Here is a 27910-nt window from a genome sequence, read left to right as displayed (position 1 = left end):
CTCCATAGATGCTGCCTCACCCGCTGTGTTTCTCCAGCACTTTTGTCTACCTTTGATTTTCCAGCATCTACAGTTCCTTCTTAAACATTAATACATTATCCTCCAGGAATGATTTCACTAAGGCCCTTCATGATTACTGTAAGATTTATTTACTCCTATACTTAATCTTTCTCATGATAAAGGCCAGAGAGGGCAAGCTCATTAAGGTCCCTTTGAACATTAAGATTTTTCAATTTGTTCCTATTTCTGTTTTGTGTAGCAGAGGATGACCTCGTATTTTCCGACAACATTTTTTCAGATATGTCTTCGCCAATTCATTTAGCTTAATAATATATCTATAAAACCTATGTACATCCTGCTCACAACTGTACCTAATTTTGCATTATCAGCAGATTGTAAATATGACATCTGGTGGTCCTTTCAGGCAAGTTATTAATATAAATTATTAATGGCGAGTGCCTCGTCACCAACATAAGTGATACCTTAATAATCACATCCTCCCACTTTGAGGAAACCTGTTTATTCCTATTCTTTGCTGTCTGTCTGTTAACCAATTCTCAGTCTATGCCAGTGTATTATCCCCAATTCCATGTGCTCTGATGTTATTGGCTGACCTTTGTGGAACTTTTTTGTTGAACTCTGGGGCAGCACAGTGATGCAGCAGTGATGCCTTTACACCTCCAATGGCCCGGGTTCGAACCATGTGCTTGAAAGTGCAATGGCAATGGAAATGAAGTGAAAATGCAATCAGCTGTTTGGCTTGGGCCTGCCCTGTGCTTGAAAGTCCAATGTCAATGGAAATGGAGTAAAAATACAATCAGCTGTTTGGCTTGAGCCTGCCCTGTGCTTGAAAGTGCAATGGCAATGGAAATACAGTGAAATGCAATCAGCTGTTTGGCTTGTGCCTGCCCTGTGCTTGAAAGTGCAATGGCAATGGAAATTAAGTGAAAATGCAATCAGTTGTTTGGTTTGGCTTGGCCTGGCCTGTGCTTGAAACTGCAATGGCAATGGAAGTGAAATGAAAATGCAATAAGCTGTTCGGCCTGCCCTGTGCTTGAAACTGCAATGCAATTGGAAATGAAATGAGTTGTTTGGCCTGCCTGAAACCACTAATTTCGGCCCACAAGGCCCCTATTAGCCGAGAAACCAGTCCCTTTTTGGCCCAAAAGGCCCGTGCCAGGCCAGGAAAAGTCCAGAAAAAGTGCCTTTCACTGAGATTTCTTTTAAGAGCCCCTTCGGCCCTTCAGGCCTGTACTAGCCCAGGAGTCTCTTCGACCCAACAGTAAGTATTCCCCCTGCAAGTATTAAACCTCAACCCAGTATTTTTCTCCCTCTCTTCATTTGCTCCCTGTGAGATCCAGGCCAGGATAGACTTTCCTGTGCTGCTTCATTGCTGTGATCTGCAGGAAAAATGTCTAAAATTGATTCTCCACCCTCACCCCCTTCCCTCTTTGGGTAGAATTTCTGGCAGTTTCTGAGCTGCCAGCCCACCAGGCCTTAGTGACTGAGCTGCCAGCCCACCAGGCCTGAGCTGCCAGCCCACCAGGCTTGAGTGACTGATGCCAGCCCACTAGGCCTGAGTGACTGAGCTGCCCGCCCAAGAATCCATTCGGCCCACAATGTCAATACTAGCCCTCTGGAAACCAGTCCCTTCGGCCCACAACACCCATACTAGTGCTCCAGACCTCCCCTCCACCACTGGCCAGCAATATTGGAATTGGTGGAGAGGTGGAGTATTGAATTGGGGGACCAGCCCTCCCGTGTGAACATGGGACCCAATGGGTCCCACTTAGTCCAGTATATATTAAAGGTCGTGAATATAGGAAGTATGATTAATAAGTTTGCAGATGACACAAAAGTTGATGATGTTGTGGATAGCAAGGAAGGTGAAGCAACAACAGCTGCCTCGGCTGGACTGGAGGGCCGCAGCTTCGGCAGCTTCAACCACCCCGGGCCGCGGAGTTGAACCGGCCCGTTCGCGGAGCTAGGATTCAGCCGCGGGACTGACATTACTTACCATCGCCCGGTGGGGTCACAACATCTGAAGCCTGGATCGCCTCGGCGCAGGGGGAGAATAAGAAGGGAAGAGACAAATACTTAAGACTTTTGCCTTCCATCACAGTGAGGAGGTGCCTGGTGAACTCACTGTGGTGGATGTTAATTTGTGTCTATTGTGTGTTTTTGTCATTTTTACGAAATGTAGGACTGCAAGGAAACGAAATTTCGTTCAGACCACAAGGTCTGAATGACAATAAAGGCTACTTTGACTTTGGAGGAATCTTAAAATGGACTTGAGGGGGAACTTTTTTTAACACAGAAGTGGAATCTGTTTCACGGGGGGATGGTGGAGTCAGAAACATTCACTACATTTATGAGGCATGTAGCAAGACACATAAAGAAGCAAGGAATAGAAAGATGCAGTCCCAATGTAGACAAATAAGTATTGATGGACTAAATGGTTGGCAGGACATTGAGAGCAGAATGGGCCATTTCTGTGCTATACCACTGCGACTTGAGTCTTGAAGCACATTGTGGTTTTAGTGTGATAACACAGCTCACTGCTGCACATGTGGCTGTCAGTCTGAAGATGGGGTTCGGCCCGAAACGTTGCCTATTTCCTTCGCTCCATAGATGCTACTGCACCCGCTGAGTTTCTCCAGCTTTTTTGTGCACCTTTACTGCTGCACGTGACAGCTGGGCTACATCGAGGACTCTCTGGGAGCGACCTGCTCCCGTTGCCCCAGCCCAACTCCACTCCCTCCCTTCCCCCAACCAACGCTCCCTCCAACTCTTCCTCCCCCATCCTATAAACACCACTCCTTCTGTCATTGCAGCAAATCCTTCCTTTAACCAACCCTCATCCCTCTCTCAAACGACCCGTGCTACCACTTCTGCATACAACCACCCTTCCCTGCCTGAACATAACCATCCCTCCCTCCAACCCGTCCCCAGCCCCCCCTGACGGCGGTGTGCGCCTGCGCCCTGCTGGCTGTTTGTTGGGCGCCCCGCACCGCTCTGCTCTGCTGTCTGCGCCTGATCTGATGTGGGCTCCGCTCACAGCCCGAGTGCATGGCCCCCGACTGCAGCTCCGGGCTGTAACACTCCGCAAACAACAGCGCCCCCAAACCCCCTCCGATTTTATTCCAATAATCAAAGCGGTCGGATCTCGGTGTCCGTGAGCGACCGAAGCATCTTCCGGCTCGGAGCGGGACCACGATGCACCAGAGCCGGGGACAGGCCGAGGCCGGGGCCGTGTTGCTTCGCTGAATCGGGGCCGAGCGGAATCGGGAGTGTGTGTGTCTGGCGACAGGGGGGGAGGGCAGGGGGGAGGCGCTGATCGCTCCAACGGGGCCAACGCTGAGAGGTTGCGGCCTAGTCGCCGTGCGTGTCCCCCCCCCTCCCCCCCTCGTTTGCTCGACTTGGCCGAGACCCTCCCCCCTCCTTCTCATCCTCCCTCCCTCCCTCCGTCCGCCCGCCGCACCATCTCCATCATGGCAGAGGAGCAGCCCGAGCGAGAGTCGGAGCAGCAGCAGCCCCGCAGGCCGGACGGCAGCGCGGCTCTGCCAAGCCTGGTGCCGGGGCTGGCAGAGTCGGAGGCGAATGCACTGCAGCAGAAGCTGAAGAACTCAATCTGGTGAGTGTGCACAACCATGGCCTTCTTCACAAACAAGTCCCTGCCTGCCCCTCAGCCGGATATCATAAAATATTGTTTGCCGGTGATAAGAGGTGCTAACGCTACTAATGTTTTATGATATTAAATGTAAGTACTTCTTTCATAGGCAAACAATATTTTATTTTCCGTGTGGTGGGACATCGATTTTACTGGTGTTTTTGTTTGTTTGGGTTGATACGCGTTTATGAGGTCCGTTGAAGGAATGGATAGATTCTTTATGTGCTTTAGTTAAAGACCATTGCCATCCTCGAATTTATGTGAAACATGATTTTTTTTCCTCGCATTTTTCGTAAAACGATATGGTTTTCCTTTGCCCCCCCCCCCCCCCCCCCCCGATACAGTGTCAAAGGGCGTATAAACGAAAATGCGCCCGAGAGCATTCATTGGAGTAGAAATTAATACGGTCAAACTTATTAACTTCTTGTAACGATGATGCCCTTGTATAGAAAAACGGGATTCATCTGGAAAATATTAACAGGTCTGCACTTCTAATTACAACAAATGAGTTATTTACAGGCAAAATATGTCCATTAGTTTTGTTCTTCAAATGTTTGATGTTATTGTTAAAAATGAATGACTACTATCTGATATTTTTAGGGATTTTAACATAATTTTCAGGGGTCCAAATATATGAAAATGTTTAGACCAAATCTCTTGATGCACTTCGAAGTCATATGGTTTTCAGAAAATATTGCCACCCTACTTTGGCTTATGGTCCATCAGTGCTCCTTTTAACCAAATCAAAAAAAATCCAACGTTGTGTACAGATCCTATCTTCCTCCTGCACCAATCTCTTGAAATCCAAAAAAATCTGTATTATTTCAGTTTTTGCCTTGTGTTCATCTGCCAATTTTCAATTGTTGATGATGAATATTCAGGCTCAAAGCCGTGTAATTCCCTTCTGAATCCATCCATCTTTCTTCCTTTTGTTGAAATTTATTCTGAGCACCTGTTTTAATATCACTGTGAAACTCGGCATAAATTTTAGCTGGTTATGCCCATGGTGTACCTTGCTATGTCAATAAGAAGCCCGTTAATAATATGTGTAGGAAAGAACTGCAGATGGTTTATGCTGGTTTAAATGGAAGATGGACACAAAATGCTGGAGTAACTCAGCAGGACAGGCAGCATCTTTGGAGAGAAGGTATGGATTAATAATAATTGAAAAGTGTACAACCCACTAGAATTTGTTTTTCCATATTTCTGTCATCCAACAGTTTTAAATGATGTAAGAAATTCCACTCTTATTAGTTATTTAGTATAATACAAGTCTGAATGTGATACATTTATACATTTCATCATCAACACCACTCATTTTCAAAGTCCTTATGTCTATGATCAATATCCAATGAGCTTGAATCCAAGTTCCATGAAAACCTGCTCTATGATTAATGTTTTAACATTTTATTTTTGGTGTGTACTGGAGTTTGCTTTTGAAGGAAGTCAGGCTGCAATCTGGCTTTGTATGGATTTGATTGCAAAAGCTGTTCATTTGAACTTGATATAAGTTTTTTCCAATTTTAGACTAAGCTGCCAGGTGCAGCAGTTTTGCAAGACGTGAAATGGATGGTTCTTGGTCTAGTCAGCTCATCTTGCTTGAAAATGCACCTAGTGGCTGATGATAGTAGAGCATTACTAAGTTTTTGTGTTATTCCTGGCCTACCTTGTTCTTTCAAAGTGAGCTGTTTTAGTAAGTACAGGATTTAAACTTTCATATTGAATTTGAATAAAATCATTGTTCATCAATCCATTTTTTTAAAAGCTGGCATAAATCATTATGCCCTGGCACTACTTGTGTACTCCTCTCTGAAATGCAGCTTGTTATTTTCCTCACAGCAGCTTTAGGAAATGTGGGTGATGGGGCTGATGGGAATGCATTGAGATCCAGTGTAGAATTGATGGGCTGAATAGCATCCATCTGTGTCATGAGAAAATGTCTTGGGTCACAAAGTTTAGATTTTTCTGCTGTCAAATTAGTCTGGAGTATTATTTTAATGAATGTGAAAATTAACATTGTGTAAAATATGTAATTAAATGTATGGGATGGAAGGCATTTGGCTGGAGGAATAGATGGTAGCATGAAGTGGTGTACAAGGAATTTGGGCATCTCATCGTTAGCAAGAATTGGCATTCAACCAGCTTTTTTGGTTGATTTGGACAATGGGACTGTGTTAGAATGTCTTGAATTTGCAGATAATTATCATTACATGTAAATGCAAAAAAGGATCTGAAAAAAGTAGGCCTGCTGACATAAAGATGGCAAATGCTATTTGATGCATAAAGCTATGGGCGTAACCACCGAACACAGATAATTCTAAAACAATGGCTTGGTCTGGATCGTTGTATATATGTTAATGGAGTTTAGATATCTTGTTTAGTTAATGTACTAGTTTGGAAAAAGAGTCTTAATAATTCCAGAATCAAAGTTTTTGACGAGATGGCAGACATTGGGGCTTTGTCCCATGAGCCGATTGAAGGATGATTTGTTTTAGTGCATAATATTCAGATGTTTGCATAATTTAGGTCTAGATAATTTCATTTTACATTATCAATAGTACAATAATAAGGGATTTTAAAGAAAATAGTTAGCAAAATGCATGAAGCAGATTTAAATAAGGAAAGAAACATTTTAAGAACGGGGGGGGGGGGGGGGGGGGGGGGGCAGTGAGATGCTCATTAGTTGATGTAATCGTATATTAAAGTTCAAAATGTGGTAAGAAGTTCATTTGATTGTGTGGGTCAGATAAATGGAATATTTATAATCTTCTGTCTGAAATACCCATGGTTCTTGCCCATTGTTCAAACTCCAGACATTTTTTTCCCCCAGTGCTGCAGTGATGTTGTGGAACCATGTGTGGGAATTGGAAGATTCTGGAGCTTATAAAAGTCCATTGATGGTGGGTGTGCACCTGCAGGCTTGTTTGTTTGTCATGGCAAAGTGGTTGCCAAATATGCAGAGTACAAAATGTAAAGGAAATTTAACAGATTGCTGGTTGAGCTAGTTTAGCATTGTCATTGGCAATTCGTGCTATGTTTGGTCTCGCAAGAGGTAAAGGTCTTGGGGGATAATTGAAACGAGATATAGTTTGGTTTCCGTTTTGGTGAAGTGTTGTACTTGCCCTGATTTCAAATCGAACTCCCTATAAAATACATTGATTATGACGCAATCGTATTATTGATATTTCAGTACCTCCAAAGGTGTAGGGTCTAATGACAATGACAGATTTACAAAGATAGTTTCTGTTAACAGTATTAAAGTTTGTGCATTGAAGATTTTTAATCAGGATAGTGTATAGGATTCTGTGTGCTTTTTGACTTTATTGGATAGTAATCTAAAACCAGCTTATGTATTTTCTGAAGTCATAATTCTTTCCCCTTTTTATATTAATGGCATGTAGAAAAGTTGCTGGATGCAAATATGTTGTGTTTTTTTATGGCTCTTTGTTTTCCTACGCTTAATGTTGCATTGTCAATTACTCATAAGGACCATTTGTAAGTGACTTGGCATATGAAATTCCTCGTATTTTGCAAAACATACTTGGCTAATAAAGTATTATTGTGTGATTGTGATCTAATGTCTTGGCTATGAATATTCAATAAGTACGTTTGTGGTATAAACTGCCAAATCTTAAACATGTAGTTATTACAGGTAATTTACTTCATATTTATGATTTTGTAATTTTGGGGGGGGGGGGGGGGGGGGGGGCAGGTTGAGATATTAGTAGTTAGTGACCTATGGTGAGACTGAAGAGGCCACAAGATAGAAAGCCCACTTTAAGGTAATTTTATAAAAACTTTGAGAATTGGTATTGTCCCTATTGGATGCAGGGGGATGGTTCACCCAATAAATATGTATTAGTTTACAATCCCACGTCCTTACTTCATAATGCACAGGTCCTTTTGTTTCTGAGGTCAAAATAAAGCTTTCATATCTTGTTTCTTAAAAGATGGGTTTAATTATAGGTACAATGAAAGTAAGTAGATTTGCTGCTATTTTTTGCATTTTTGTGGCTAGCAAAAGTTCCCTAAGAGCCATGTCGTGTTCCTTTATTTGGTGCATTTATGGTTGTCAATTTCATTGGTAGTCTGGTTACAGTAATCTTTGTTTTGATTTAATGCGCAAGCAGCTCCTATTTCAACCTGTGGCCTGACCTGTTTTCCCCCAGTAATTCTGTTTTGTACACCTTAAAACACACTGACATTGGACATTTTCAGAATGTCACAAGCACATTACATACATTTTCTCTGTTGCAGTCTCTGCAACACAAACTTTTAAATCTTAATTCAGGTTTTATGGTCTTTTTAAGTTTCAAATAAAACATATTTGTATCTGCTGGGATACAGTGTTTAATAATAATAATAATAATATCTTTTATTGTCATTGCACGTCAGTGCAACGAGATTTAGTGTGCAGCTCCACTGATGTACAAGAAAGGTAAATAAATACAATACATAAATAAGCAAGCTGAATTGATTGACGTGACCATCTGAGGGAGACTGTCCAAAGGGGGTGGGTGGGGGGGCACTCATTAGGGCCGGTTCAGAGCCGCTATAGCTCTTGGGATAAAACTGTTCCTGAGTCTGGAGGTTCGGGCGTAGAAGGCCTTGTAACGTCTGCAACAGACCGTAGTTGAAACAGACCGTGGCAGGGGTGTGATGAGTCCTTATGGATGCTGAGGGCCTTCCTGAGGCACCGCGTGTGGTAGATGCCCTCCAAGACTGGTAGCTCTGTCCCGATGATCCGCTGCGCTCTGTTGACGACGTGCTGAAGAGCTCTCCTCTCCGCCTCCGTGCAGCTGAGATACCACACTGAGATGCCATACGTTAGTATGCTCTCTGTGGTGCAGCGGTAGAACGTTGTCAGCAGCTGTTGGGGCAGACCAGTCTTTTTTAATGTCCTCAGGAAGAACAGTCGTTGCTGTGCCTTCTTGACCAGCGCGGCGGTGTTTGTGGACCATGTGAGGTCTTCTGAAATGTGAGTGCTCAGAAACTTAAAGCTGGACACTCTCTCCACACTTTCCCCGTAAATGGAGATTGGGGCGTATTCTCCAGAATGGGACCTCCTGATGTCAATAATCAGCTCCTTGGCCTTGGAGGTATTTAGTGCCAAGTTGTTATTGGCGCACCAGTCCGCCAGGTTCTGCACCTCCGCTCTGTAGTTTGATTCATCACCGTTGGTGATCAGCCCAATCACTGTTGTGTCGTCTGCAAACTTCACGATGGTGTTGGTGTCGAATGCAGGGACACAGTCGTGAGTGAAGAGGGAGTAGAGCATGGGGCTTAGTACACAACCCTGTGGTGTGCCGGTGCTCAGGGTGATGGTGGAGGACAGGTGCAGGCCCAGTCTCACTGCCTGCGGTCACTCCGTGAGAAAGTTCAGGATCCAAGCGCATATCGGTGAGCTGAGGCCTAGCTGGTGGAGTTTGGTGGTGAGCTTGGTGGGGATGACCGTATTGAATGCAGAGCTATATTCAATGAAGAGCATCCTCACATACGTGCCCTGTCTGTCCAGGTGAGTCAGGACAGTGTGAAGGGCCAGAGAGATGGCATCCTCTGTCGATCTATTTGCCCTGTATGCAAATTGATGGGAGTCCAGTGAGGCAGGGATGCTGGATTTAATATGGGAGAGGACCAGCCTTTCGAAGCACTTCATAGGGATTGGAGTCAGGGCAACCAGCCTGGGAAGGTGACTGTTTCCTGGTTGTTTGAAAAGATCTGATCCTTGTTTTTAGTTACCATCGCTCCAAAACAAAATTATTTTTCTATTTCTTAATCCTTCAATCTCTAAATACTTTTCGTTAAAGATTTATTTTAATGAAATACCTTTGGAAAAAAATGGTGTATGGTCTGAACTGGTTCCCTGGCTTGTTTCAGCAGAAGGTGGGTTGGGTGGTTAAGGGGAGGAAAAGCAGACTGGCCCTATACCTGCTTGTGTTTAAGTGAAGGCAAGGCAAATATGTGTAATCTGTTTCCTTTGCTGGGGTATCTAGAACCAAATGCCATAGTCTCAAACTAAGGGTTTGGCCATTTTTGACAGCTGAGAAGCAATTTATTTCCCCAGGTGATAGTGAATCTTTGGAATTCCCACCTGAAAGGGCTCCAGTTGCTCAGATGCGGAGTACATTCTAGAGAGATCAGTACATTTTTAGAAAGTAAGAGTATGAAGGAATATGGTGCATGCAGGAAAGTGGCACTGACATAGTAGATCAGCTATGATTTTATTTAATGGAGAAGCAAGTTTTATGGAGGATCCCATTTGGAAGAGAATAAGTTAATTAGAGGCAGCAGCTTGTATCTTATGAACTTGTTCAAGTTGTTTGAGGAAGTGACTAATGTGAGCGATGCAGTTAGGGTGGTGGATATTGCCTACATGGATTTTTGTAGGGCATTTGATAAAATTCCCCTTTGTAAATTGATCCAGAAGATTAGGATGAATGGGATTAACAGTAACTTGGTCACTACTGGCTTACTGGTGGTAGGACAATATTCAGGCTGGAGCTGTGTGACCAGTGGAGTTCCACAGAGATGGGTGCTGGGACCTGTTGTTTATGATATATATAAATGACTTTGAAATAAGCGTAGATGGGTTAGTTAGCAATTTTACGGATGACACCAAGATTGCGGCGCACTGTGAGGAAGGCTGCCTAAATATATAGCAGAATCTAGATCAGTTATAGAAATGTGCGGAGAAATGGCTGATGTAGTTTAATCTGAACAAGTGTGAGGTGTTGCACTTTGGGAGGTCAAATGTATGGGGAATGTATACAATTATTGTTAAAGCTTTAACAGTGTTAATGTGTAGAGGGATCTTGGGGAATGAAGTGCATAACTCCCTGACAGTGGCAATACAAGTAGATACAGTGCCCTCCATAATGTTTGGGACAAAGACCCATCATTTATTTATTTGCATCTGTACCCCACAATTTGAGATATGTAATAGAAAAAATCACATGTGGTTAAAGTGCACATTGTGAGATTTGAATAAAGGCCATTTTTATACATTTTGGTTTCACCATGTAGAAATTACAGCTGTATTGTACATAGTCCCCCCCCCCTACAAGGCAACCATAATGTTTGGGACACATGGCTTCACAATTGTTTGTAATTGCTTTAATTGTTTAATTGCCTCCTTAATGCAGGTATAAGAGAGCTCTCAGCACTTCGTCTTTCCTCCAGTCTTTCCATCACCTTTTATTGCTGTTTATCAACATGAGGACCAAAGTTGTGCCAATGAAAGTCAAAGAAGCCATTATGAGACTGAGAAACAATAATAAAACTGTTAGAGACATCAGCCAAACCTTAGGCTTACCAAAATCAACTGCTTGGAACATCATTAAGAAGAAAGAGAGCACTGGTGACCTTACTAATCACAAAGGCATTGGCAGGCCAAGGAAGACCTCCACAGCTGATGACAGAAGAATTCTCTCTATACCAAAGAAAAATCCTCAAACACCTGTCCGACCGATCAGAAACACTCTTCAGGAGTCAGGTGTGGATTTGTCAATGACCACTGTCCGCAGAAGACTTCATGAACAGAAATACAGAGGCTACACTGCAAGATGCAAACCACTGGTTAGCTGCAAAAATAGAATGGCCAGGTTACAGTTTGCCAAGAAGTACTTAAAAGAGCAACCACAGATCTGGAAAAAGGTCTTGCGGACAGATGAGACAAAGATTAGCATATCAGAGTAATGGCAAGCGCAAAGTATGGAGGAGAGAAGGAACTGCCCAAGATCCAAAGCATACCACGTGAAACACGGTGGTGGGGGTGTTGTTATGTCCTGGGCATGTATGGCTGCTGAAGGTACTGGCTCACTTATCTTCATTGATGATACAACTGCTGAAGGTAGTAGCATAATGAATTCTGAAGTGTATAGACACATCCTATCTGCTCAAGTTCAAACAAATGCCTCAAAACTCATTGGCCGGTGGTTCATTCTACAGCAAGACAATGATCCCAAACATGCTGCTAAAGCAACAAAGGGGTTTTTCAAAGCTAAAACATGGTCAATTCATGAGTGGCCAAGTCAATCACCCGATCTGAACCCAATTGATCATGCCTTTTGTATGCTGAAGAGAAAACTGAAGGGGACCAACTTCCAAAACAAGCATTAGCTAAAGATGGCTGCAATACAGGCCTGGCAGAGCATCACCAGAGACGACCCACAGCAACTGGTGATGTCCATGAAACGCAGACTTCAAGCAGTCATTGCATGCAAAGGATATGCAACAAAATACTAAACATGACTACTTTCATTTACATGACATTGCTGTGTCCCAAACGTTATGGTGCCCTGAAATGGGGGGACTATGTATAAACGCTGCTGTAATTTCTACATGGGGAACCCAAAATGTATAAAAATTGCCTTTATTAAAATCTGACAAGGTGTACTTTAACCACATGTGATTTTTTAAAATATTACAAATCTCAAATTGTGGAGTACAGAGGCAAATGCATAAATTATGGGTCTTTGGCCCGAACATTATGGAGAACACTGTAGAGTGGTAAATAATGCTTGACTTCAATGATCAGGGCATTGAGTTTTAAGAGTCAGGAGGTCATATTGCAGTTTTATAGGACTTTGTTTAGGTCGCCTTTGAAGTTTTGCATGTAGTTCTGGTTACACCATTACAGGAAGGATGTGGAGGCTTTGGAAAGATGCAGAGAAGGTTTACCAAAAAGATGCTTGGAAGAGTGGGGATTAGCAAAATGAAAAGGTTGGACAGACTTTGATTCTTTTCTCTGGCGGGGGGGAAACCTGAAAGAAATGTATTAAATTATGAAAGGCATAGTGAGACTAGACAGTCAGAACCGTTTTCCCCAGGATTGAAATATCAAATAATAGAGGGCAAAGCTTTAAGGGGAGAGGAGAAAAGTTTAAAAAAAGATGTGGGGCAATTTTATTTTAATACAGAGTGCCTCAAGCCTGGTGGAGGTAGATAATGGTATTGAAGAGGCTGTTGGATAAGCACATGGATATGCAGGGTATTACGTGAATTATGTGCAGGCAGATAAGAGTTGACATCATGTTCGGCACAGACATTGTGAGCCTAAGGGTTTGTTCTTGTGCTGTATTCTTCTATGTTATCCTTTTGGGTGCTTAAAATCAGGCAGATGATGATCACAGGAATGTGTAGGAAGGAACTGCAGATGCTGGTTTAAACCGAAGATGGACACAAAAGACTGGAGTAACTCAGTGGGACAGGCAGCATCTCTGGAGAGAATGAATAGGTGACGTTTCGGCTCGTGACCCTTCTTCGGAAGTGGTGGTCACCTGAATGCCTAATTAAGAAATACAGAGAGCAAAATTTATATACTGCATCAACAGATTGGATGAAGGTCTTGGAGCTGGGATGTTAACTCTGCTTTTTCCATAGATGCTGTTCGTATGTTATTTCTGTTTTTACTACCGTTTTGGGGCTTAGTGTCAGGTGATGTTCACATGCAATTGGAACTTTTTGATGTCCTTGTATTTCAAGATAGGGTTATTTACTTGCACTCTATGTTCATGGTCTTGGTTCAGGGACCAGTGTCTTCATTATGGATTTAAAAACAAAAGTGTGCAAAATTGCTTTAATGGTATTCATTGGGGAATTGTCTATCTATTAGTTGATATTGCCTTCCATCAAAATTTGTATTTGCATGGTTGGGGAAGTAATATCGTGCCATTGCATGTTATAAATTATTTCTCGAGTTTCCATTGAGTATTTCAGTTTCTTTTGAAATAACACTTCTTTTAAATGACAAAATATCCACTTCTGTAAAATAATTCCAGTTTGCGTATCTTTTAAAAAGGACCCAAATTCCTTTCCATTTGTCTGTGGTTTGATCCTGAATTAATTACATTATTTACTGATTTGTGTAGTTATGAACAACAGGAGAACAGTCTTCCACCTTTTCCACCAGAAACACTTAATTTTGAAACAAAGAAAAATGCTTTTATGTTTGATACTACGGATGTTAAAATCTGATTTTGAAGGCAGAAAATAATGAAGGTTTCTAGGCAAGGCATTATTTGTGTAGAAAAGCAAGTGCACTTGAATTAGTGACCCTTCAACAAGACTGATAAATTCCAAAATTATCTCCAGAGATGTTGCCTGGCCTTTTGACCATTTCATCATTTTGAAAGCTTGCTAGATTTCTGTTATGTTTATGGTCTTTAAAATTAGGCCGTTTTATTTTAAAATTTAAAAAATACTGCAGCTGCCGGAAATCTGAAAAAACAAACAGAAAATGCTAAAAATGCTTAATGGGGCAAGTAACATCAATAGAAAAAGACACAGGTTAACTTTTCAGATCCAAGACTCATCATCCAAATCCTTTTATTTTGTTTTATTTTAAGCCTTTCTTAATAATTATTGTATTTTCTAAGTACAGTAAACCCTTATTTTATCGGATCCCTTTATAACGGATTTTTCTTGTAGCGGACGGAGCTGCCCACACCTTGTACCGCCTAATCTTCGCTTACGGCCGCAGTTTCTGACACCATCCCCAGCTCACATGGTGCACCAGTGTGCAAGAGAGGGATAATCCCTCCTGAATGGAATTGGTCAAAATGTTTTCCGCACTGTAGTTCAGTTACCTATTGCTGCCATCAACAGATACATGTGAAATAAACTAATGTTCTAAACAGTCAGTTACTGTGTAAAAATTAGGAGGACATTCATTCTTTATCAACAACACTTGGTTAAAAATCCAAGAATTCTTTAACAGTGAATCACCAAGACCACCACTGTTCCTCCAGTAGTTTGTTTATTACCATTTTTCTAGTTTCGCAAGTTTAATACGAGTATTATCTATAAATCCATGCACCCAGCATATGATCTGTGGCATTGGAGCTTCTTTAATTATGCTAGAAAATGCATTCAAGTCCTTTTTAATGTACACTTCGCACCTGGGGGGGGATTAATAATGCTGTTACTGAGGGACCCATGTAGTTATTCTATTCATTAGAAATGGAAGATTTAAAGGACTCTAGAATATGATTCGGCACCTTCAAGGGATAAACGGTAAAACTGACTAAAGACCGAGTTTAAAATATTCAGCAGAAAATTCTGGGAGCACCCCACAATCGGCAATAACCTCTGGAGAGAAAGAGTTGAATGACCGGACATTCTGGACATACACCTTTGCCCAGACTCTGCTTGCATCCCCAGCTTGCTCATACTTTTTCCAAATGAGGAAATTTGAACAAGCTGACCCTTTGCGCCATACAGATGAGATACCATTCCACTAGAGGATGGCGGGGAGGGAAAGAGTAGGGACTTGAAATGAAATGAAACTTTAATAAAATGGATTAAACATTTTTCTAGTGTTTTACATCTAATGAAAGCACATTAAACTCTAACAATTAATTTCATAATATAATAAATAAGCACATGCTTTTTTCCACAGGGTTGTGACTGCTTTGAATGAAAGCATTCACTATTCGAACACTAATATTCCCTGTGAACCAGATGTGAAGAGCATCTGGATCGTTTCTTCAGTGAGTTACTGTTCCACTGCTGGTGTTGATGAATCCTGCAATGGAACGGAAAGGTCAATTGTGATGACATCTGACCTTTAGAAAGTGTCGGTCTGCATCGTTTGAAAAGGCATTTGTTTAACTTTGAGACTCCCGGAGATTCCATTGGGTCCGAGGCTCCAATATTTTAATAGATTTTAAACAATCACAAAGCCAGGGGAAAGTTAAGAGATGAAGAAGTGTAGGATTAAGTTTCACAAAAATTTGAAATAGAGTATGATTGCAATAATATTTGATCGTGTTAAATTTGTTGTAGAACGAAACGGAAGCAGGAATAAGCCTGTCAGCTCCACAAACCCTTGAGACTGTAATTATTCTCATGTAATGTCAAACTAAATTATGATTTTATATATTTTTTATAATTGGCAGTTGTTTATCATATTACCCAACAAGGAAAGTTAGAGAAATTGTTATAGACAATAGGTGCAGGAGTATTGGTGCAGGAGGATAATTGGTGCTTCGAGCCAGCACCGCCATTTAATGTGATCATGGCTGATCATCCCCAATCAGTACCCCGTTCCTGCCTTCTCCGCATATCCCCTGACTCCGCTTTCTTTAAGAGCCCTATCTAGCTCTCTCTTGAAAGTATCCAGAGAATAGGCCTCCACCGCCCTCTGAGGTAAAGAATTCCACAGACTCACAACTGTGAGAAAAAGTGTTTCCTTGTCTCCGTTCTAAATGGCTTACCCCTTATTCTTAAACTGTGGCCCCTGGTTCTGGACTCCCCCAACATCGGGAACATGTTTCCTGCCTCTAGCGTGTCCGAACCTTTAATAATCTTATATGTTTCAATAAGATCCCCTCTCATTCCTTCTAAACTCCAGAGTATACAAGTCCAGCTGCTCCATTCTCTCAGCATATGACAGTCCAGCCAGCCCGGGAATTAACCGTGTAAAACTATGCTGCACTCCCTCAATAGCAAGAATGTCCTTCCTCAAATTAGGGGACCAAAACTGCACACAATACTCCAGGTGTGGTCTCACTAGGGCCCTATACTACTGCAGAAGGACCTCTTTGCTCCTATACTCAACTCCTCTTCTTATAAAGGCCAATATGCCATTCGCTTTCTTCATCGCCTGCTGTATCTTCCACAATAGATGCAGGAGTAGGCCATCAATCTTTCACATTGTTTAACTGGAGCGCATTACCATACAAGTCTAGGCCAAATTCAATGCTTGGATTAATATTCCATTGTGTATAACACATGCATGAAAACCACCTTCCATTATGGGAGAGCAGTGTTGGCAGGACCCTGTCTGCCAACTTCTTCATATCTTGCTACATTTACAGGATCACACTCCTGGTTAGAAAACATATACATGCTTGATTCGAATCCATGCACAAGGCTATAATAATAAAAATTAACTGCCTCAGTAGCTTTTATTAGGAACTGGGACCGCCAGTAAGCCTTTTATTCTGGGATAAAATAGAACATCAAAACACTTGGCAGGTCAGGCAACATCTGTGTTAAAGATAGTTTTTCTTTCAGATTTCCGGTGTTTGCTTTTTCACTTTTTTGTATGGGGTGGGTATATAATTCCTCAGCGGTCGATTATTTGGTAGATACCATCAAGTACCTATAATGTCACCACTAGTCAATAAATGGAAGGGGGTGGAAACATTAAGCAGCAATAAGCATCATTCTTTAATTATTCTTTTTTATTCCAACGTGGCTCCAAAGTGGAGCTGACAAAACTGTACATGAAACTGTTTTTCCATCGTATGAATCACTTGGATAAAGAGGAAAATAGTTTCACAAGATTTATAACTATGATGTGTAACTGAGAGCAAGATGTTATAAAGAGATATGGCCAGAACAAAAGGGTGCAATGCAATAGGTGTGAAGTTTATTGAGTTTCATTTGCATAACACAATAGATTTCACACCCATCACACTGAACCTTCTTCATTCTGTTGACTCGGGCACCAGATATCAGCAAATCTAAATTTGGTTTGCAGGAGGTGCAGTACAGATCAAAAAGTGATGCTGAATATGGTTTGGTGCAGTTCATGAAAGATTTAAAGCCCTGTCCCACTGTACGAGTTAATTCAAGAGCTCTCCCAAGTTTAAAAAAAATCAAACTCGTGGAAGCATGTAGAATGAACGTAGCAGGTACGTCGGAGCTCAGGGATGTCTCTTAGCGGCTCGTAACGCTAACGGCAGGTACTCGGGAAACGCGGTAGACTCGTGAAGATTTTTCAATATGTTGAAAAATGTCCATGAGAGCATCGAGCACCTGCGAGCGGCCATTACCGTAAATTTCCGAGTTCGAATCGGCAAACTCGGGAGAACACTTAAATGAACTCGTACAGTGGGACAGGGCTATTAGAGAAGGAATATCAGCTTTGAGTATTAACCACCACTCATCACTGAAGAATGGCACGTTATATCAGGAACATTTTATAATACTTTGGATGATTCATTATCTTACTTTGACACTCCATGATCACCTACATATCTGTAAAACAAAAATGGCATTGACCAGGAGAATTTTGTGGTGTCAGGATATTGGAATTCAGGTTGACCGAATCATAAAATTAACAATAAAAATACATATCAGGCTGTTGTTCATAGATTACAGCTCAGTGTTCGGCACCATCGCCCCCTCCAAACTTGTTACCAACCTGGTAATCTGGGTCTCTGCACATCGCTTGCATCTTTGGATATCCTCTGCAAGTAGAATAGTTTCCAATTCCATGGTCCCAACCAGTTCGGGGTCATGAATTTACAACCCCTCCACGCTTCCATCCCGCATGATGGAGGTATCAGGACCCAAGCTCCATCTATGTTTTGTGGGAGACACTGAATCACCCAACTCTGGCTCACTCCCTCAACTTTTATTCCCCCCCCCCCCCCCCCCCCCCCCCAGTCTTGATGACTACACTGGTGACCATTCTGACCATTGCAGGACTGAGGTCAGTTCACCAGACTACAACAGCGCCATCCTTGTCGGCAGCATTTGATGACAGCATCCGTATTGGATTTTTAGTAAGCACAATTGAAGTTGCGCTAATTATGAATCAATTTTTATATCATCATCAAATCTGCTGACAATTTAATCATTTCCCAAGGTTAGCACTACATATGAACATAATAAATTGTGCCAAGAAGGACCATGTGGTCCTTCACGCATGCTATGCCATGGCTGATATCCTACCTTGCTACGGTTTTTCTGTGCCACTAATTATTCCTTTCAGTGAACTTGACAAATAAGGCTTAACAGTCCTCTGGGGTAGAGATTTCTAAAACATTCATTTCCATTTTATGATGGAAGTATAATAATCCATTTTACTCAGTTAACATGTTTTGCTGAGACATCATGGTCATTTGGGATTCCGAAATGAGCAAAACATCTTCTGTATAAATATTGTAAATTACCTTATTTAGATTTCAATATAATACTAATTTTCTTTCTCTCCACAGCAAAACTGTACAATCAAAAGTGGACTGCATTTTGGTAAGTACATAATGCAATATTTTATATTTGTTGTATGTTGTCTTTTGTGCATACTATTGCTTGGTTATAAATATGTACTAATGGTGTTTAAGAAAGTGGCATGGTGTTGATGCAAGTGATAAAATAGACATTGTTGTGCCTTTTGTTAAACGTTCAAATACAAATTCTAAATTTCAAGTACATTAACTCTTTTATAAATCAACGTGACAACAGTTGTGAACAATACTGTGATGGTTGGTAAATCCATTAAAAAAAAATATTTGTCATAGTGGAAAACTGATCAGAATGTTGAGAGATCTTACTGTTTTTCCATTATTTGAGTAGGATTATTAACTTTAGTATAAATCTTCAAAACAGGTAGAATTAGATTTTCCATCTTGACAGAAGGATTAGATTGTAGCCTCAACAGTGCAATACAATCATGTTTAATATTGAGACTTTCTGTTTAAACTTCATTTTAGTCTGACTTCATTTCAGGTATAATTTAGATATGTACTCCCATAGATGACAAAATAAAACTAAGTGTAGGTTAAATCTGGGTTCCTTTCTCAGCCCTACATTTTGAAAATATAGTACAAACAATCTAAAAATGCTCTCCTCTGCTCCCTATAATAATACAACAAGGAACCTAAATTTTTCAATGCATCTCAGATTTGTAACTTGAAAACATTCCGAAAACTCATGCACCTCTCGTCTTTTAGTCTAGCCCATTCTAATGCTTTGTGTCAACACAATGATCTTTATTTTTAGCAACTTGCTGCACCATCTTTTCCTTCCAACCAACTCGTGTTATTTCCTCCCCTTCTATTTATTGGGTACATTTCCTTGGTTTCTGATTGTCCGATGGTTTCTCATTGAAGTGGCCAATATCCATAAGAGATTATATTGTGAATACTGACAAGTTGCTTGATTACAGTGGGCATTTTCCTTCAAATATTTAACAAATTCCCTTTTCGGGATGATGTTATTGAATTTGCTCCTTTCAGTCCAACAGATAACATTACAGATTATAATTTACTGAGAACAAATCATCATAAGATTCTCCATGTGTTCTGCTTCTGCGGGTCCATTCTCTCCCTAGACAACTCCTCACCCTCTCCCAAACCATTGAAACACAAAATTCCACAGGGACTGATGATCAAACTTCAACTTTCTTGGTCTTTGCGAGTCAACTGCTTGTGTTAAAGCTTGGTTATCTTTGGATCATTTCTCCACAAGATCACAAATTCGGCCTGGAAAAGGAAAGATCTCACTGGATTTTTCCTCCGTCATTGAGTTCTTCCTCCATCCGGTCCTACTTTAATTCTCCTGTAGCTGAAGTGTTTCGTATTTGCCTGGAAAATTGTATTTGGGGCTTGAAAGAGAAGCTGTTTGAAATTTTGCCAGTGGAAACATTTGGTTTAACGGTTGAATTATATTATTACCATTTAGTTGCAGAATACGTTTGTGTTCTTCAATTATGTACCATCGTGGTTTAGCATTTATTTAAAATAGTCATGGAGCATAAAAAACTGGCCCTTTGGCCGAATGTGCACATGCTGACTGATGCCTATCTACACCTATATACACATTGATGCCATTTACCTACATTTATTATTATTTTTTAATAATATCTACCTCGACCACGTCCTCTGGTCGTTTGTTCCATATAAACACCACCCTTTGTGTGGAAAGAAACTTGCTCCTCAGATCTCCTTTAACTTTTACCCCTTGTTTCCTGGACCTATGGCCTCTAGTAAGACTCTTTTACTTTAGTAAACCTCTATAAAGTCATCCCTCAACCTCCTTCACTCCGGTGAAAATAAAATCAGCCTATCCAAGCTCTCCCTACAAGTAATGCTTTGACTTGGACCACACCATATCTGATAAATAAATTGGAAGTCTATGGTATCGGAGGAAGTGAGTTAGAATGGATTGAAAACTGGCTGACAAGTAGAAAATCATTTAAATTAATTGGTACTATTCAGACTGGAAGGAGGTAACTAATGGAGTACTACAGAGATCAGTTCTAGGCCCGCAATTGTTCGCTATGTGTATTAACAACCTGTTGGAATGGATGGTTCTGAATTTGCCAATGTAGGTGGAAGGCTAAGTTGTGGTAATGATACTGGGTTAAAGAAAGATTGAGTGGGCAAAGGATTGAAATATTTAGTTGGAAAGTGTGGGGTCATGAACTTCGGTAAGATAAATCAAAATGGCGGATTATTATCTAAATGGAGAGAGACTGCAAGTGAATGAGGTATAGAGGTATCCAGATGTTTTAGAGCATGAATTATGAAAGGCTAGCAGGCAGGATAAAAAATAATTTAAGATGATAAACTACATGTGGGGTTCATTGCAATGGGGTTGGAGTTGAAAAATAGGGAGGTTTTGTTACAATTGTACAAGGTGTTAGTGAGTACTATTTTTTTTGGTTTTCCCTTAACCTGTTTTCCCTTCCATTACCTGTTTTGGTCCCTATTTTTTTTAAATGTCGTAACATTGGAGGCAGTGCAATGGAGATTTATTGGCTAATTGCTGGAGTGAACCAAGAGGGAATAAATAATTGGGATCTATATTCCTTGGAGTTCCGAAGAATGAGTGGGGATGTTATTCAAACATGTAAGATCCTTTGGCCAGTTGTCTGAGTAGATACTAAGATGTTTTCACCAGTAGTGGAGTCACAAGCAAGGGGATATTAGCTTGAAGAGTAAGTAGGTGAGGTAACACCAGTAAACTGGGCAAATAAAAGTGATTGTGTAGTTATTACCACAGTGCCCACGGTGTATTTAATGGGATCCAGCTGTGTGCAAATTGGCTGCTGAGTTTCAGCTCGTTTACTACACATTTTAAGAATTATTTCAGTGGTTGTAAATGTCTTTGAGACATCTGGAGATTGTGAAATGCATTTTATAAATGTTAGTTTTTTTCTTAGCTATTTTGTGATTAGGTATGCGCCATTTTAAACAGTATAACAGTTCTATCAACAAAAGACAATTTAAAATCGTAAATTGATTCAGCTATTTCAGTGTAACTAGAAATTTAAAGCTGATTACCCATGGTAAATATTAATTTTTTGCTCATGAAGTTAATGGGGAACATATTTCAAAATTATAGCCTGTCAGAAGTTTATCTGTGGTTCTGGGTGTAAAATTAATTTATTGTCCAAAAGCCCATTTCCCACAATAGCATGCTAATTGGTATCTTGGGCAAGTAAATGTCCTCTTTTTCTAACTATTTGATGTATTTTCCTTCGCAATTCATTCTACCTTATCCACGTGATCATTTTTGTTGGATTTTAATGAATTGATTGAACGACTGAAAAATACAGCATGGAAACGGGCCCTCTGGCCCACCGATTCTTTTAATCTTTTCTCCATTCCCAATTTACCTTTACAGCATTTTGTATGAAAATTACTGGTATATCTGAAGGATCCATTTTCACGGAATTTCTTGATTTGCTTCACTTGTGCCTTAAGTTCAACAGCAAAGATGGTATGGGATGTTTGGGAGGAGAGCGGTTGGGAAGGAGACAGTATGACAGGCAGGGTGTTCTGGGGCAGCCTTCTCAAATGTAAAAGAAGCAATAAAGTTTATGACATAGAAGGTGGACACAAAATGCTGGAGTAACTTAGCTGAGTTACTCCAGCATTTTGTGTCTACCTTTGATTTAAACCAGCATCTGCAGTTCTTTCCTACACAAGTTAATGACAGTTTGATTGTTTTATTTTATTGATTTGTTCTAAATTTTAATGGTGTTGGCTATACAGTCTGGAAAGGAGAACAAAAATGTCAATGTAAAAAGTTGAAAATACTTTTGTGGTTTTTCTTAGTATTCTTTTAATAAGCATTAGTATCTTTAGTCTTTCCTATATTGTTTATTTTTCCAAAAATAAGTACTGCCCTATTTTTTTGTCATCACCTTATATGATTTTTTCTTGACAATAACCCATCAAATCCATGATCATCCCTGTAATTACCGGACTCATACACATTTAAAGATACAACACATCTTTATTAAACTCTTACAGTATTGGATATGCTGTACATTACACGTCCAAGCTGCTACAACTATTGCCTGATGTAGGCGAGTTCCTAATATTATAAAGCATGTACCAGGCGGGGCTACTACTAACAAACACTCTAATTGGCTAGCATGCAATAGCCAATCTACAATCCCCAACTGGAATATTTTACTTTCCCATATTCTTTCCAAATTGCGTGATTACGTTAATTGGCCTCTATAAATTGCCCCTAGTGTGAAGGGAGTGGATGTAAAAGTGAGATAACATAGAACAAATGTGAATGGATGATCAATGGTCGGCGAGGACGCATTGTCCAAAAGGCCTGCTTCATCACTATCACTAAAACTACACCCTCACAAGGGAAAAGTGTCAAAATTACATAGCATTTTGACAGTTGATGGAGGGAAATCATTTTAATTTTAATTAACAAATGGTAACCATAACACAAAGATTTATGATGTTTGGCAAAAGAAACACTGTATTGGGGGATGGAATTTTATCGTATGGAATGCATTGTGTTGTGGCGAGGCAGATCATCTTTTATCTAATTGGTTGACACTGATTTGATGTAACATTTTGCCCGGAAGTGTAGGATTTACTTTGCACTTCACATGTCTGTGCCACTTATTTTCAAAAAGCCATTTGTACTTCCAACTCCGTTTTATTTTTTGCTTTTAGCAAGAAGTGATGAAGTTTACAGATCCAGAAAAACTCTACCTCTACCTTCAGTTGCCTTCTGGTCTCAGCAATGGAAACAAAAGGTAATGTCGACATGGATATTCTTTTACTCTTTATATAGCTTTTCAAGGAACTATATGTTTATAAATAGTAATTACTTATAGAAAATAAGCGACAACAAATGCTCGCAAGTCAATTAAACTTTAAAGAGGAATCAATAATTTTGTTATAAACAGATGCTGAGTAACAACAGTCAAATAGAAAAGAGGTACACCATTTAATTATTTTTGTTTTAAAAGTAAAAATTACTTGGTTCCAGACAAATAGCTCATAAGCTTAATTTTAGCAACTTATATTTATCATGTTATGATATTCGTAGGATCCACAAGTGAATAACTTAACCTTTTGTGCACTTCTCATTAAAAACTTGAGTTTTAAAGCAGTTTGTGTTAATTATTAATTTTTCTCTATATCTTTTGACATTGCGCTCTTGAATTGATGAACCCTGACCAATTTTCAACAGGATACTAGTTTGAAGCACAGCGTTGATATATGTAGCAGAACATTCACACTGCTACGTTTCTAATCTTATCCTTGCTCTGCAGGTTGAAAGGGAAACTATTTCAGATGGGAAGTCTGAGTGGTCTTTCAGCCTGAGACATTGCCTGAAAATAGATTTGATAAATTTAGAAATATACTTCTTTTTGGCAGCAGACAGTTCTGGAAGCAATAATGGTGGAAGAAAATGTCTACTTGTTCATTCTCCTCCAATAGATGAATATGTTGTTTGCTCAAATTGCAAAATAGGTGGGAGTAGACAAACGAGAAAACTGGACCAAGTTGTTCGCTTGGACTCTGCAGTCCATCACAGCGTGAACTGTGTGTAAATTAACATGTTGAAGTAATTGTATCACAACTACTGCATGATTGGTTTCCTTTAACAAATGATGCAGCTGTAAGTAGCAGTTTTGAAGTCTGGTAGCTTGATCATTTTCATCTGTTTAAATGGCAAGTTATTACAAGTTTACTGTGCGCATGTAGCTCTGGCCTGGCTCCAGGTATTATCTACATTTGAAATGTGCAAATTGTTATCACTCTAAAATAACCATAAACAATCGGTTTAATGGGATGTGCTGTATATCTTCTGGAAAATAGAAGATAAACATCCCATTAAATCTCGTTGAAAGGGTTTGATTGGAGGGTATTTACTACGAGAGCAGGAACAGTATGGAGCTTGGGGGTCATAAATGAGAGACCATCACAACTAATCCAAAAGGGATTTGGGAAATAATACTTTATGTAGTGTTTAGCATGTGGCACATACCATTTTAAAAAGTAGATGAGGCATTTAAGAAGAAGCTAGATATATATGAGGGAGTAAGGAATGAAAAATACATTGCGTTAGCAGAAGAAACAGTGAGAAGTTCAATTCCAAATATATCCTTTTGGGTCAAACAGTCTATTTCTCTGTTGTAACTGCTGTATAGTTATAAAGCAATAATACTGATTAGGCAGTTCTACTCAGGTCGAAAGCTAGCTTTACTGTAAGAGCACCAGATTTATTATATCATTCATCAAAATTGTCATGCAGGTAAACAATCAGTATGATTTAACTTACATTTTATGTTGGGCTAGGGTTAGAAAATCTGCTTCCTTTGAGCTTTATTCCAACAACTTAATCAGCCGCATAGTAACATATATTTCTTTTGTAGACTATAATAAATATTGAGGAATATAATTACAAGTAAGTTTTTAAATATTAAAATAGACAACTGTTATAAAAAAATAGTTTCTTGGTTTTCCTGATTTATTAGCAACTGGAATAAGGAAAACAAATTAAAATGTTAAAAGCTATTAAGTTTATTATCAGAAATCTTTATTGTCAGAAATAATTGAAATTGTATTATGAGAAAACGGCCTATCAATTAATTAATTAATTAATTTGTGAATTGATTAGCTTGTCACAAATTCCAAAAGGTTAGATTTAATGGTAACTTTTCTCATGTTTCTAAAACCAGAAAACCTTCCCTGTGCATCTTGCTTAATTTCTATGTTGCAACTATGCTAACATTTCTTCGTTGTTTGCAGCAATCCAAGCTCTTTGTCTTCAAGCCGTACTCTGCAAATGCATGCATGTAACTGGATCCGAAATCATTTGGAGGACCACCCAGATACTTCACTGCCCAAGCAAGAGGTTTATGACGAATACAAGTGGGTATTACATTAGAAAACGTAAATGACCAAGTGAAATATAGATTACAGACAGACTTTAAACATGGTTTGTAGTTTATAAATGATGCATCAGTGAAGAGCTTCATAACTTAACTGATATATAAATGTTCTACAATTTTTCATCCTTGTAATATACTTTGCAAATTAAGGATAATTTAGATTTCTTTAAGATTAGTCCGTTGAATTATTATCTTCAATCTTTTTTACTCTCGCAGATGTTTCTGTTATTCTTTAACGTTATGGGACAGAGCCATAACAACAGATAATTCATTCCTCCCTTTTGATAAATATTGTTTATTTATTGATCTAATCATGGTTATGAAAACATAAATACATCGAGGAGCAATGATTTGCCCGTAATATTCTTTGTTATCTATTGTTAAAAGGACAACCTATTTTTCAGGATATTAGATCTTCTGCTGATAGAACATTTATGAAAAGATATGAGGAGCTATAAAATAATTTGGTTACAACTAATGAAGAATGCAATACCTGGAAGCAAATAGCATATTTTATAAAGAGTTATGTTTTGCATTTTGTAAAATACAGTACTAATACTTTGATTAAACCGCATTGGACTGGTCCTTCCTTGCTGGATTTGCAGTTTACAGTCTGCCCAAGGCCATACTTAGTTAAGCCAGATGACGAAGGCAAGTGCTGTTGGCTCACCAGATATCAGAATCCAGCATTGTTGAGGGATGGTGACTCAGCCTCTGGCAGCTTGGCCTTAAACGTTCCTGACAGGATTTAGTTACATTTGAAAATAAATCGAGCCATTTTATCACCCCTCGGACCCCTGCATATGTGTATTCACTGAATTCAGTCTGTATCTGGAGCGAGCTTCCAGAGGAAGCTATTGAGGCAGATACAATTACCCATCAAAATCACTGGGCCCTCGCCTTTCTTCACGTCTGACACCTGGGACAAAATCCCAGTGTGTTTTAAGCTTTTTCCTTTTCTCTTCCCCCTCTCCTCCCCCAAATCAAACTCCTCCTGACCCAAGTAATATTATGCTAGGGAAAACACAGTAATACTGACTCTCTCGATCTATCATAAAGTTGTAAACTTCGGCACTTCACAGACCTACAATTATCTTGAACTTCAGTTTGAAAGTGTCAGATGATCTATGATAGTGATTCACATGGAGCCACCAAAAAATGATCATGATTAGTCCAGCTATTTTTCATCATTTGGAATCATAAAATGAGGTAAATACTGAAAACGTCAAATCATCAACCTAAAACGTAACTGTTTTTCTCTCCACAGATACTGCCTGAGCTGCTAAGAATGTCTAGAATATTCTGGTTTTATTTCAGATTTCAAGCATCTATGGCATTTTACTTTTGAAATTTGATTATTATTATTTATGCAAGGTAGTTGTGCCTGAAAGCAGGTGAGTTCATTGAAAGATGATCTGCCCACAACATAATAATAATAATAATAAATTTTATATTTAATGGGCGCCTTTCATACAAAATCTCAAGGACACCTTACATAGTAGATCGGAATAGAAACATATAATCGGAGTAAAACAAGTAATTAAAGACATCACAATGACACAAATTAAAAACAGAATTCAATCCAAAAACAGAAAATCAAAAACACAGTGTGAAGAGAGAGCAGCGGCAACCAATTCGTGCCAGCGTCCACTCTCCCTTCACGGCAGCCATCTTGGACACAGACCTACAGGACTACAGTTAGACAAAAAAAAATCATCCCCCCACAGTGGATAGCACTGTGGAGGAAGGCACAATGTCCAGTCCCCACCCCATGTTCACCCCAAAGTCAGGCCTATTGGGGCCACCGCAATTGCCTCTACGGAGGCCCGATGTCCCTGGCCGTTCTCACCGGGTGGTCGGGAGAGTCCTTTTGGCGGCTGGGCCACTTGGAACGGCCGCTTCCTGGTTGGAGCCCGCGGCTGCCGAAGCCGACAAGGCCGCGCCGGTTTGGAGCGCCCAGGCTCCCGTTGGTAAAGTTGGCGCCGCCTCTCCGCTCCGCAGACCCGCAGCCCGGAGTTGTTGCTCTCGGCGGTCCAGCTCGCCAGAGCTCCAGCGCGTCGCTCCAGCGCTGCGACCCAGGCAAGGGATCGCCCGCTCCACTCCAGCGCTCCAATGCTGTGCCGCCGCCGAGGCCGAGGTGCTGGGCGGTTCCCGCCAGGAAACGGCGCTCCAAGCCCGCAGGTAGGCCACGAGGACGGGTCAACGGGCAGCCCGGAGAAAAGGCTGCCACACCGACCAGGTAGGGACCTAGAAATTAAGTTAATACCTACCCCCCACATTATAAAGACCATATCCCCTACAAACAAAAAACAGGACTCACTAAAAACTATAAAAAAAACGGA

The 27910-nt window shown here is 40.3% G+C and overlaps 1 protein-coding gene across 2 annotated transcripts in view; it reads left to right on the top strand.

Annotated features, from left to right (window-relative positions):
* The first annotated feature begins 3007 nt into the window (after window positions 1-3007).
* Window positions 3008-27910, top strand: part of rfx7 (regulatory factor X7) — a 46571-nt gene continuing 21668 nt past the window's right edge. Inside the window, exons 1-4 of one of the 2 annotated variants that reach the window (XM_033050595.1) lie at window positions 3008-3634; window positions 18622-18655; window positions 23338-23420; window positions 25429-25548. In XM_033050595.1, coding sequence (XP_032906486.1) covers window positions 3492-3634; window positions 18622-18655; window positions 23338-23420; window positions 25429-25548 — 380 coding nt within the window. In that variant the 5' untranslated portion in view covers window positions 3008-3491. Of the gene's footprint in view, window positions 3635-18621; window positions 18656-23337; window positions 23421-25425; window positions 25549-27910 lie in introns of both variants that reach the window. The other variant, XM_033050594.1, reaches the window with a different exon arrangement.

Source organism: Amblyraja radiata, chromosome 34, assembly GCF_010909765.2.
Source record: "Amblyraja radiata isolate CabotCenter1 chromosome 34, sAmbRad1.1.pri, whole genome shotgun sequence".
In the NCBI taxonomy this organism is placed as follows: domain Eukaryota; kingdom Metazoa; phylum Chordata; class Chondrichthyes; order Rajiformes; family Rajidae; genus Amblyraja; species Amblyraja radiata.
The sequence above is the reverse complement of the archived record's forward strand: the minus strand, read 5'-3'. Positions and strand labels throughout refer to the sequence as shown.